Source organism: Anas acuta, chromosome 2, assembly GCF_963932015.1.
Source record: "Anas acuta chromosome 2, bAnaAcu1.1, whole genome shotgun sequence".
Taxonomy (NCBI): Eukaryota; Metazoa; Chordata; class Aves; order Anseriformes; family Anatidae; genus Anas; species Anas acuta.
In genome coordinates, this window is record NC_088980.1 from 55,676,548 (window position 1) to 55,688,999 (window position 12,452).

General features: G+C 36.6%; 2 protein-coding genes across 2 annotated transcripts in view; both read right to left on the reverse strand.

Moving 5' to 3' along the window:
- Positions 1-12,452, reverse strand: part of CNTNAP2 (contactin associated protein 2) — a 1,125,334-nt gene that overhangs the window by 158,829 nt on the left and 954,053 nt on the right. The window lies entirely within an intron of this gene.
- LOC137852766 (protein GVQW3-like) lies at positions 10,816-12,295 on the reverse strand. The gene has a single exon (XM_068674839.1). It carries the CDS (start codon positions 11,894-11,896, stop codon positions 11,453-11,455), a length of 444 nt encoding a protein of 147 aa, XP_068530940.1. The 5' UTR covers positions 11,897-12,295; the 3' UTR covers positions 10,816-11,452.

Sequence of the window (12,452 nt, forward strand, 5' to 3'; positions counted from 1 at the left end):
CTGCTCCAAGTGGCTGTGCTTGAGTAAAATGACCTCCAGAGGTCCCTCCCAACCTAAATCATTCTGTGATACTGCAACCTTTATGACAAAAGATTTTTTTTAAACTGTTACTGGAGTAGTAGAAGACTTAAAATAGCATTAATAGGAGTAATTCAAAATGCACTTATTTTAAAAAGATGTTAGGGTTTAAATGGTATCTGTAGGTCAACCAGTTTTGTCAGTGTTTCAGTTAGAACAGAGTTAATTTTCTTCCTAGTAGCTGGTAGAATGCTATGTTTTGGCTTAGGATGAGAAGAGTGTTGATAATACCCCGATGTTTTAATTGTTGCAGAGCAGTGCTTATACTAAGCCAAGGACATCTCAGCTTCTTGCTCTGTCCTGCCAACGGACAGGCTGGGGGCGCAGCAAGAGCCGGGAAGGGGACAGACCTAGGAAAGGTGACCCAAACTAGCCAAAGGGGTATTCCATACCATCTGACGTCATGCTAAACAATATATAGGGTTGGCTAGCCAGGGGAGGGGGCCAGACTGCTCGGGGTTAGGCTGGGCATCGGTCAGTGGGGTGGTGAGCAATTGCATTGTGCATCACTTGTTTGTACACATTATTATTAGTAGTACTATTATCATCATTGTTATTATTATTATTATTATTATTATTATTGTTATTATTGTTATTATTGTTATTATTGTTATTATTGTTATTATTGTTATTATTATTTTCCTGTCTTATTAAACTGTCTTTATCTCAACTCATGGGCTTCACTTTCCATTTCTCTCCCCCATCCCAGAGAGGGAGGGGGGAGGGTGAGCGAACGGCTGTGTGGTGTTTAGCTGCCAGCTGGGTTAAACCACGACAGTCAGAGCATGTCTTTTCCATAAATTGTAGATGCAACATCAGGAAGCAGTATAACCACAGGGTTAAAACCACAAAATACTTCAATCAATACATATTAAAAGGTAAGGCTATTGGAAAGACAACAATATCAGTTCTAGCTTTATACCCAGTAAACCTATTTAGAGTAGTCTAAAACAACTTCTATTTGACTCTATCCAGATTAGTATAATAAATCAGTTTAATGCTGAATAATGGGGCTATGCATACCTATCTTTAATAAATGCATAGGCATAAGGAGTAAGATAGTACTTTTTTTACAGGCATCATAGAATCATTAGAGCTATGTTTTCACATGACATGCTGTACAAAATTATTAGACGACACAAATAAAAGAAACACACGCAAACAAAAGCAATCAAACATGTTCAATTGTCAACTTATTTATACTACCCTTTACATGAAATTCTTCCTCCATTTTATGGAACCAAGCAAAATCTAACGTCTCCAAATTGCTAGTTTAGCTCAGCTTAACCTACACCAGGATCCTAGATAATCCCTGGATCCCCCTTCCTCTCTTCCTCTTGAAACTTCCACAGGAGACCTAACACTCCAAAGAAAAGTAAAATTCTAAATACCTCAGAGTACAGAAATATAGACTTAGGTAGGCTATACATTACAACTCACTTGCCTGCTCCCTGATATCATCTGTCAGTATGCAAACTGTATTTTCTATACAAGCCATCCCCATGCCCTGATACATAGTTGAATGTAATAGAAATATTCAGTAATCTGTACCACCTATATCTAAGATGGTAAGAATTATTATCATATTGAATTGCATCCTATATCATTAATAATTATGCTGAAGTAAATTATTTGTGAAATAAGGCAGAACTTGCTGGATTTGATTATCCGTGATTTCTTTGGCACACAGTGTTAGTGAGCAGGCATTAAACCCCTTTCTTTTTGCATGACTGTGACCAGACTAGAAAGTGATGTGGTCAGGATGAAGAGAAAATCAAGTGGGATGCAAGCAAAGAGGGAGGGGAAGCAGGCTGTGGTGCAAGACGTCTTGGCTGTGATGTTGGTTTCCATAAACATACTAGCAAAAATAATCTTTTTTTTTTTTCTTTTTTTTTTTTTTTTTTTTTTAATGGGTGGAGTGATTTCTTTCATAAAGAAACCATAAATTTTATGTCTGGACCTGCTATGGGGGCAGAGCAACAAACCTCAGTGCCTCCTTTAGGATATATTACAAAATTATGTCTAAGGATTCAGCACTAGTATGACCAGGAATGTGGTCACACTAGAAAACTTTCATGCATAGTATTAGAAGCAGTCCTATGGCTCTGTGTGCAGGGAGGGCTACAACTGATAACCCTTTTGTGAACTAAATCTTCTTCATCTTATTTTCAGTCACTTGGGTTCTCTCTAAAGCAATCTCATAAATTACATCAGACTTCCTAGTGCTTGGGATTTTTAAAACTGTGAATTCAACTTTCGGTTTGGTGATAAGTATTAGAAATCTTAACTTGAGCTTAATGATGTTTTTCATGAACTAATGGCTATTTGAATTCCCCTAGGAGCTCTTTATATTTTCAAAGCTCATATCTCTTCTGGCCGCCTTCATGTCATGAACAGTGTTTTCTCTGTTCATTTACAGACTGCTGTGCAAAAAGCAGCCTCTGGAAATGGCTGGCATGCAGCATATAGTAGTCTACAAACGTGATAGAAAAAGATAACATTAAACCTTTTAAAAGCTACAGGAAGCACCGCTATTTGCATCTGCTCCTTGCAGAAACAATCTGATGCCTTTCAAACTGAGAAGTTAAATGTCTCTGATGCTACTAGACTTTTCCTATTGCCTATTTGGTTACCCTAACTGGGTACTTCCTGGAAGGCCTGTTGCTCCAGTGTGTGTTACTAGGGGAAATATCACTTGGGAGGAGGCACAGAAGGGTGATAGGTAAGGGAAGGAGCTGCATAAGGAAAATGTAATTTAAACCCTCTCTTTTACAGGGATGAACATGCTGATGTTTAGAGAAGTTGGGGAGGAATTGGAAGGATTTGACCCCACAAGAGGAACTTGTGGGCTGTGTGAGAGCTGTGTGCAGTGCAGACCTTTGTGTCAGGGCAGTGCCTGAAGGCTGGAGAAGGCAGCATTGCAGGGTCTCAACTTTCTAATCCCATTGCCTGTTGCTAACCCCCAAGGATGGTCTATGCCTAAAAGCTCTATGAGAGCTCTCACTGTTCAATTTATTTCAGTATATGTGATAATTTAATTTCCCATCAAATATTGCAGGGAGTATGCGTGTTTGTCCTATTGTGCTATTTCTACCCACAATGTGTGTTTATTCATTACCCACTCAGCTATTTGTCTTTAATTAGTTCCTCAGCTGAGTACTTCAAGCTGTGCAGTGCATGTCTGGAATGTTTCTTGTTTTACTAATGAATTTAATTTCAGGAAAATCCTTGATCATAGCTCAGCCACTATGAACTACTGACTCTTCATATGTAAATAAAAGGGAAGAGATGTGGAGAGCCCCAGGCTTGCTTTCTGTGATAAGTGATGATGTGTACTTGCCTAACTCTCTTCAAGAGAGTGGCTAAAACTAGGATAGAGGGGACAAGGCATGAGGCAGAAAAAGAAATCTACAGCATAAGCCATCATTTCTCTAAAGATTTCAAGGGAAAGGTCTAGTCAAATCATTCTTCTTACCTTGCATATTTAATACAGACAGCAGAATTCAGAATCTCTGGATCCCAGAAAAATAAATTTTATAGGTGGACTCTGAAAACATCTGAATATTATTTCTGAATAATTGTGATTCTTACATACTGAACTTACAGAGAAAAAAAAAAGTGTGGAAAATCATGGAGTAATTTCTCTCTCCTTGCACAGTGTTGCATAGAATAAGACTGATATAAATAGAGGCTGATATCCTTATATGTTCCATTTTCTTTCAGCATCAAAAAGTATTTGTCAGGAGACTTTCTTGTTATGCCTTGATAAATCACATATGCAATATTCTATCTCTTTTGGATCTTTCTTGGTTTAAGATTTTGCTCATTTATTTTTTTATGTGGATGGAGATTACTAACCCGATCCCTAGCGGTATCTGTGCTGCTAATCATAAAGGAATGGAAATGCTTGAGATTGACTTCAGGTAAATTCTAACTTTGGCCATGTAGAAGTAAAACGATTATATTTAGCAAATTATATTTGAGTAACCTGACTGGTATGAATGATTGTGATCAGATTTGAAGAATGGAACTGGTACTTGGAAAGTCTACCAGGATAATTAGCAAAAGGAAAACATTTTACAAAAATGAATTAGAATAGTTTGGCTATATTTGTCTAGATAAACAAAATGTTGTGAGGAGTCAAGATGGCACTTCATGAATATATTTTGGAAGTACTGGATAAGAAGTAAGATGTTTTTAAGAAAAAAAATAAATAGTATACGTACAAGATCAAAAGGGCATAGATTGGATATGAATACATGTTGATTACAAATTAGAAGTTGTTTTCTACCTAACTAATGAGCGATGCTCTGAAATACTTTTTCAAACAGGAGACTTACAAGATAGGATTTTGTTAAGTATATGGAAATGATTGTAGGATAATTGATGGAGAAAGGAAAGGCATCTCCTATCTATATCCTCAGGTCTCTGGTTTGCTAGAATGTCAAAGTGATGTTAAGTAGATATTGGGTTACTGTTTACAATATATTTATAAACAACAATATATTTATATATTGTTGTTTCCACATTACTGAGGATGATTAAGGGGTAATTTTTGCATTGATATTTCCCTTCCTATGAACACTAAAAATTTGTGATTGCTAGACACACAAATGAGTGCTGTAGTACTCTGAATCATGTTAGTCTCTCAGCTGTTTGGTTATGTGTCCAATTCAAAGTTAGGTCAATTAAATGTAGGGAATCGGAAGGAACAGGAATAATCCACAAGATTAGATTGTTTTTGCCATTCTAGGATCACCTTGTGGTTTTCTATATTTAACAGATTTCGCATTATATCAATAACCTTAGATACTGTTGAGGCCCTTTCTCCTGCTTTTGTTCTTCTTAGGAGTTTGACTTTTATATTTTATGATGGCTCTCAGCTTTGTGACAGGATAAGGATAAACATTTTATGGCCTATGGTACATAACAACACTTTACATACCAGTTGTATTGACTCTTTATCACCTAAATCCCTTTCACTAAGATGTTGTAGAGACAAGTACAGCAATAGTGTTCACTTCATTCACTTAATATATTTTCAGATTCAGAAAGAAAAAGAAAAGAAAAAGAAAAAAAAAAAAAAGAAAAAGAAAAAGAAAAAGAAAAAGAAAAAGAAAAAGAAAAAGAAAAAGAAAAAGAAAAAGAAAAAGAAAAAGAAAAAGAAAAAGAAAAAGAAAAAGAAAAAGAAAAAGAAAAAGAAAAAGAAAAAAAAGAAGAGGCTGTAGAAAGCTGCCCCCAAAATCTTAGTTTAGGAAGAACTCTTGCTTAATAGTTCTTCCCTTCAGGAATGAATCACATTGCTCTGAGCATAAGGAGTCAAGAATAAACCCTCTTTCAAGCCACGTTCATTACACTTATAAGTTTTTTTACCTTTCGTTTGAACTCTTATGGAATTGAATGGAATGGAATTATGGAATTGTTATTTAGAGGTCAGATGTACTGGAAAGAAAGTGAATTGCTGCAGGAGAAGTTAAGGAGCACGAGACAGTAGGAAACATGTCTAACATTAGTATTTCATAATCACAGAAAACCTTTCGTAGGAAATACTCATTCCTATATACTGTTAATTTAATGTGGTTATTCTGCTCAGGTTTTCATGTTGTATTCATGAATACATTAGTTACAGGACTACCATATGTCAGCTATGCCTTTATTTTATTTTTATTTTATTTATTATTTTTTTCTCAGCCATTTCCCCATGGGAAAGACAGGTGAAGTGTATTCTTTTATTTCCCTATATATAGACTGAAGAACAAAGGACCAAAAGTACTTCTTGCATCTGAAAGAGATGTTAGGGAATTTTTTAGTGATGTTTCATTCCAGACAACTTCAAGATGGTCTCAGTGGCCTCTCTTTCAATAAATATGTCTGTGCCCCTGAAAAAAACACTGTCCTTCTCTAAACAGGCATCATGTGTGAGTTTCAGACAGACATCCTAGAGCCTGACTATTAGGGCATCCAAAAACAAGTACCAAGACTTGACTCTGAGATAAGCCAATTCATAGTGCAAGGATTAGCCAAGTAGTCCTTTTTCCTATTCCAATCTGCAATATAATAAACATAAAATAAATATAATAAATATAATAAACCTGTTTTATACTAGCTTCAGTTTCCTAAGTGTCATGTTCAAGTTTTCTATGTTGCAGTAATTCAAGCATGAGATGGAGAAAGTATAAATAATTAAGCTCAATGTATATAAACATTTTTGATTATGACAATCGTTTTCATACAATAGCATAATCAAAGAATCTCAAATAGTCATAAAATATAGATTGATTTTTCCAGGGTGAGGTGAGGTTTAGGTGAGGTGAGGTGAGGTGAGATTTCAAGTCTGAAACTGGACACACAGGCTGCAAGCTCTTGAGAGTATTTATCTTAGGCTATCTGTTCTCCACATATGATTGGCTGTGCAAACATAAGACCACCTGGGTATGGTAATTTGTTATTTGTGGTGATGAACACAGTACTAACAGATTTAAGTACCACCTGCATTTTTCAAGTATTTGTATCATTGCTGTGTGACTTGTGGTGACAATATGGGCAATACAAAGGCAATTCATGACTCCAGAATGAGTAGAGATGGATCCCTTCACTAGTCATAGGATGTATTAATTCAGGAATTAATCAAACTATTCATCTTCTGGGATTCTGCCAACATTTACCAACAGGACAGAAGTATCATAATCAATAGCATTGACTGCTGCAGAGTTGTTTAGGGAGATGAGTAGTTTTTGTTTTTGTTTTTGTTTTTTTTTTTTTGACCTACTGTGTGAATGTTGGGTGGGACATTAATTAAGATAAATTTGTAGTTGACCTCTCTGCTAACACCTCTCTGGCCTTACAGGGAAACAGAAGACTTGATGCTTATCAGTAGCTAGAGAGAACTGCCATATGGAGAAACCTTATGTGCAGGTTAGACTACTGTATGTTTGAAAGATGAAAATATTTTTCTCTAAATGACACTGACAACAATGATATCAACACCATTATCAAGATTGTCCTTTACTGCCCAGAACTAGGAAAGGTGGGACTTATAGATCTTTACTCACAAAAAAACAATCAGCATGTGACTGTTCATTCCTTTTCTTGATTCCAATGGTATAATATATTTAACAAGCATAAAGAGACTGAAGCAGGTGATGTATGAAAAGAGCCTGGGGGTACAGGATTTGCTTAGTCTGAGAAAGACTTGGAAGGGAGCTAATTGCTGCTTTCACTGCCTGATAGGTTGTTCCAGAGAAGAATAATCCCATCTCTCCTCAGAGATGCAAATCAAAAAATTGAGTTAACAGTCACAGATTACAAAACAGAAATTTCCCACTGGATATAAGAAAAATATTTTCACAGTTAGAGCAGTTAAGCACCGGAACATGTTGCCCACAGAGACTGCACAAAATATATCCTCAGGAATTTTCATAGAATGAATAGAAAAGTCCCTACACAAACTGATCTGGGTTAGAAGTTATTCATGCTTTGAGCTGGAGATTTTTGCTAGATGACCTCAGAAGTCCCTTCCAACTTCAGTTAACCTATGATTCTATGATTCTTGCAAAGCATTTTATGTTTCATGATCTTTAAGAATTTAATATCTTGCTTTAGATTGTGAGAAAGATATAAAGCAATTCTCAAAAATAGCATAAAATGTTGCTTTCATTCTGTGTCATCATCCTATAGTTTTTCTGACTGGAAGGTGGAATATTCTCTGCTTTTTGAGTAATTGATTTACTGTTGTGTTAATTGTTTTATTGTTGTTGGTTTTTGTACATCTTTTTTGAACAACTGGTTCCTCCCTCACTCCCACTCCTATATGAAATAGAATTAAACAGTGACAAAAAGATTCTTTTTTAAAGTGTTGAAAATCAAAGTCAAAATGATGTCCTAGTATCAATCAGCATTGGACTTGATAACAACATATTCAGTTTCAGATAACTTCATATGTTATTCAGTGTTGGTATGGCAAATGTTTCTGTGAGTTTCTCTCCTTTTGGGGTGGGAACTTAACACACTTATTGCAAAAATCCCTTATCTACCATGTTTTGGAAGCATCTTGGCTTTCTTGAAAGGTATCCTACCAACTATGGTCAAGTCTGCCTGCCTGCATATTAAATAATAAGGTACAATAAAAGTTCATAACAATAAATTGTCATAGCAAAACTAAAATAAATGGTATATGAGTGAATGGGATGTAGAAACATTAACTCTGTTCTTGGGGTAAAAATTGTCTTACAGCGACTTTAGTTCCTCACTTTTAAAAATCAGAACTAATTACATTGTAAAGCAAAAGTTTCCATCTACAGGATTTCATGAAACCAAGGGTAAATAATAGCATACAGATATAGCATGCATGTTGGAAATTGATTAATGAAAGTAAAGGCGAAATGGATTTTGAACACATAAGTCACTATTGCTTCTCTTTCCATAACTGTATCTGTGAAGGTTGTCCTACTGAAGAAAGTTACTTTTCTTAATTTGATTAAATCACCTTTGCAGAAGATTCTGCACAAATGAGAGTTGAAATATGGGCACAAAAAAAAAAAAAAAAAAAAAAAAAAAAAAAAAAGTTAGAATTTGCTACTTAATATTATGAAGCCAAAAGCTTCATGATTCTGAAAGTTTAGCTAAGATTTCCCAAGTACAGATTGCTGTAAGGTCTTAGGAGTAAATGGATAGAACTGTTTTGAATTCCTTTAATGTGAAGAAAAATATGGTTCTAGAAAGTATTTTTTTTTTCTTTCACTCCATTTAATTCCACCTGAACTGATGAAAATTTAAAACCTTTACTAAAACGATCAGTATTTTCCCTTCCCTTCCCTTCCCTTCCCTTCCCTTCCCTTCCCTTCCCTTCCCTTCCCTTCCCTTCCCTTCCCTTCCCTTCCCTTCCCTTCCCTTCCCTTCCCTTCCCTTCCCTTCCCTTCCCTTCCCTTCCCTTCCCTTCCCTTCCCTTCCCTTCCCTTCCCTTCCCTTCCCTTCCCTTCCCTTCCCTTCCCTTCCCTTCCCTTCCCTTCCCCATCCCAAGACATAATTAGATGTAACATACTTCCCTAGTAGAGAGACCATTGGTGACAGTTTACGAAGCTTCTTTATTAGTTTATTTGGTGTTTGTGTGTTTCTTAGTGTTACTGAGTTGCCTTCTGTTTTGACCTAGATGCTGTGCTGTGAGGTTAGAAGAGATCCTTTTTAGCTGGATATCCTCTTCTCTGCAGCCACACACTTTTCTATGTTTAAATGGGACCGAATTTGCATACTGACACATGGTGATGAAAGAGTCTGACCTTGCTCTACTTCACCTTCAATCATTTTTTGCCTTTTTCTGCTCTTTCTGCTTTTTAAATGTCAGTCAGTACTGCAAAAATATACAGGCCAAAAGTATTAAAGTGAGAAAAAGTTTCACCTAAAAATGAGCATAGATATTTTTCTCCATTTTAAACCTGATTTCTGAGATTATTCAGGTTTATGAGGTGAAATTTAAAGGTGACTATAAGTTTATGCATGTAATTGACAGGATTCCAGTAACTTCACATTCCCCAATTTAATCTAAGGTTCTCTTAATTCCTTACTGCTTTACTGACATCTTCTCATCACATCTCTTTGCACTTTGGGAACTGTTTCATCATTTCATTTTCAGATTTTGTACCTGCACAGTTTCTTTTCTTATTTTGCTGTAGGTAAGTGGTAAGATATTAATATGCATTACAGTCATATAGAAGGTAAAATTTTTGAAATTATAATTAAAGCATAACTTTAACAGGATTTGAATTTAATATGAACAGCTACTGTATGTCATCTATCAGACTAATGAGTCTTTGCCTAAATTCCCTAGGAATTTAGAGACAATACTTTACATTAAATGCTTCAGATACTTCTTTTTTTTTTTGTATTAAAGAAGATAAAATTAACCTGCATTATCATAATGATGATGTGAATTTGAATAAAATTAGCTCTTAGTTGCATTGAATTCTATACATGTAAAACATAAAGATCCTACCTCCTCTATGGAGTGTCACTATTTTTTTCTTTTATGGTCAGTTAGAGAATAGAACATGGGCATTGACTGCCATATATTCTCATTATTTCACCAAATACATAAAGAGAATATAATTTATTAGGGCCTTGAAATTCAAACAAACTACCTTCTGGAGATTATACCAACATACATATTTACAAATGATTGAATGCATGGGAGACTTAATTAATAGTAGGCAGGTCTACTCCTATCTTCTACCAGGTAAAGTGTGTTTGCCACTGTCTGGTTTAAATTTCATGACAACTGTGGAAAGCGTGGAGATGTAAATTGTGCAATTGATTCCTTGTACCGAAATTCAATATGTGTATAAAACAGATATAATTTGCATTCTAAAAGACAGTAGAGAGTGTACAAAAAGTAACTGGCAGGAAAGTATGCAGTAAAGGATCAAATATATATTCACTAATAATAAATACTCAGGACATACCCCTGTCCTTAGGGACAGCAATGTAAATTTTACTCATAATGAAAATACATGCTAAATGACAGCATAATCTCTAATACTTTCATCCATCACCAGGCATGGGTAAAAGTGGTGTAAGTTTTGCTTTTAATCAAACACTCAGACTCTACTAGATATTGACAATGCTTGAAAAGGTTTAAAAAAGAAGGGATTAAACTGCATCAAAGTCAATGACTGCCATTAAGAGGTTCTCTCTTTATCTGTTCTGAAAGTAGTAGGAATCATTATTTAAAAAAAAAAATAAAATTATTCATGAGAATAGAACAAACTATTAGAATTTTTCAAAGTAGCACCCTTCTGCATCTACACACTGCTGCCAACGAGTTTTCCAGTTTTCGTACGCCTCCAGGAACGCTTGGACCAGAATGCTGTTTAGCTCCCTCGTCACGGCCTCTTGAAGTGCCTCTACTGATGCATGATGCTTCCCCTTGAGCATCGATTTTATTCTCGGGAATAGAAAAAAGTCTGGCGGGGCCACGTCAGGGCTGTAGGTGGGCTGAGGAAGCGTTGCCACCTTGTGCTGGGCAAGATACTCCACTATGCGAAACGCTGTGTGGTTCGGCGTGTTGTCATGGTGCAGCCGCCAATTGTTGACGATGGCTGGGTGGATACGAGCAATATTTTTTTGCAGTCTTGTGAGGACTTCCACGTAAAAAACTGCATGAACTGTTTGTCCGGGTGGTACAAACTCTTTGTGGATGACTCCATATTGATTAAAAAAGCAAATGAGCATGGACTTTTGCTTGGATTTGCTCATTTATGCTTTCTTGGGGCGTGGGGAAGCAAGGGTGTGCCATTCTGTGCTCTGCCGCTTACTCTCCGGGTCGTATTCAAACACCCACGTCTTGTCACTGGTCACTACATTGTCCAAAAAGTCGGGCTCCTCATTCACATGATGAAGAAGATCCTGGCAGATCGCTTTCTGGTTGGCCTTTTGCTCCTCTGACAACACTCACGGCACAAACTTTGCGCACACTTTCCTCTTTCCTCATGGCTAAGTTTTCTTTCACCATCTTAAAAACTTGGGTTTGAGGAATGCTCAAGTCATCAGCAATCATTCTGATACTCATCCTGCGATCACGGCTCAGTAAATTTTTCACTCGCGAGACAGTTTCTTTGGTCTTGCTGGTCAAAGGGCGTCCTGAGCGGTCATCGTCTTCCACTCTTTCCCTACCTTCTTGGAACAGCTTGTGCCAGTCAAAAACACCCAATCTACCCATGGCAGCATCACCGTAGGCCTCCTTAATCATGTCGTGAGTCTCTTTGCCTGTTTTACCAAGTTTTACAGAAAATTTGATTGCGTATCGCTGCTCCAGTAAATGCTCCATGATTCTCCGTGACGAGGCGTTTCGACAGGTTTTCACAGTACAAGAGACCTGCTCTCTTCAACAGCCAACAGCCAACTGCTGATTTTTCCCAGTGTTTCCAATATCCCTCTCCACAGATCCTGCGCATGCAGACTGCCTCTTGTCCGCCCGTTCGCCCAGGAAAAAGCCAGTCCTACTACTTTCAAAACAAACCATGTATATCCTAACAAGATCAGTCTCACATAAAGGTTTTGTTTGTTTGTTTGTTTGTTTGCCTTGCATTATTGACTAGGTGATTTGGGGATTACTGACTGTATATGGCCGTGTTTTTTCCAGTTTGCCAATATTATAATATTAACTCTACTTTTCCTTTATTGTCTTGCAGTATTTGTAGGCATCCTGCTGCTTCAGGTAGACAAAAAAGACGTCTAAAAAAGGATTATAATTAAATTTTATGTGATCTGTATTTCTTCCTTCTCTGTAAAATGCATAGTACTCAAGGGCAGGGTTTGCTCTCAGAAAGCAAATAACAGAATAAAACTTGACAGTGAGTGGGACAAATTAGAGAATATCACAT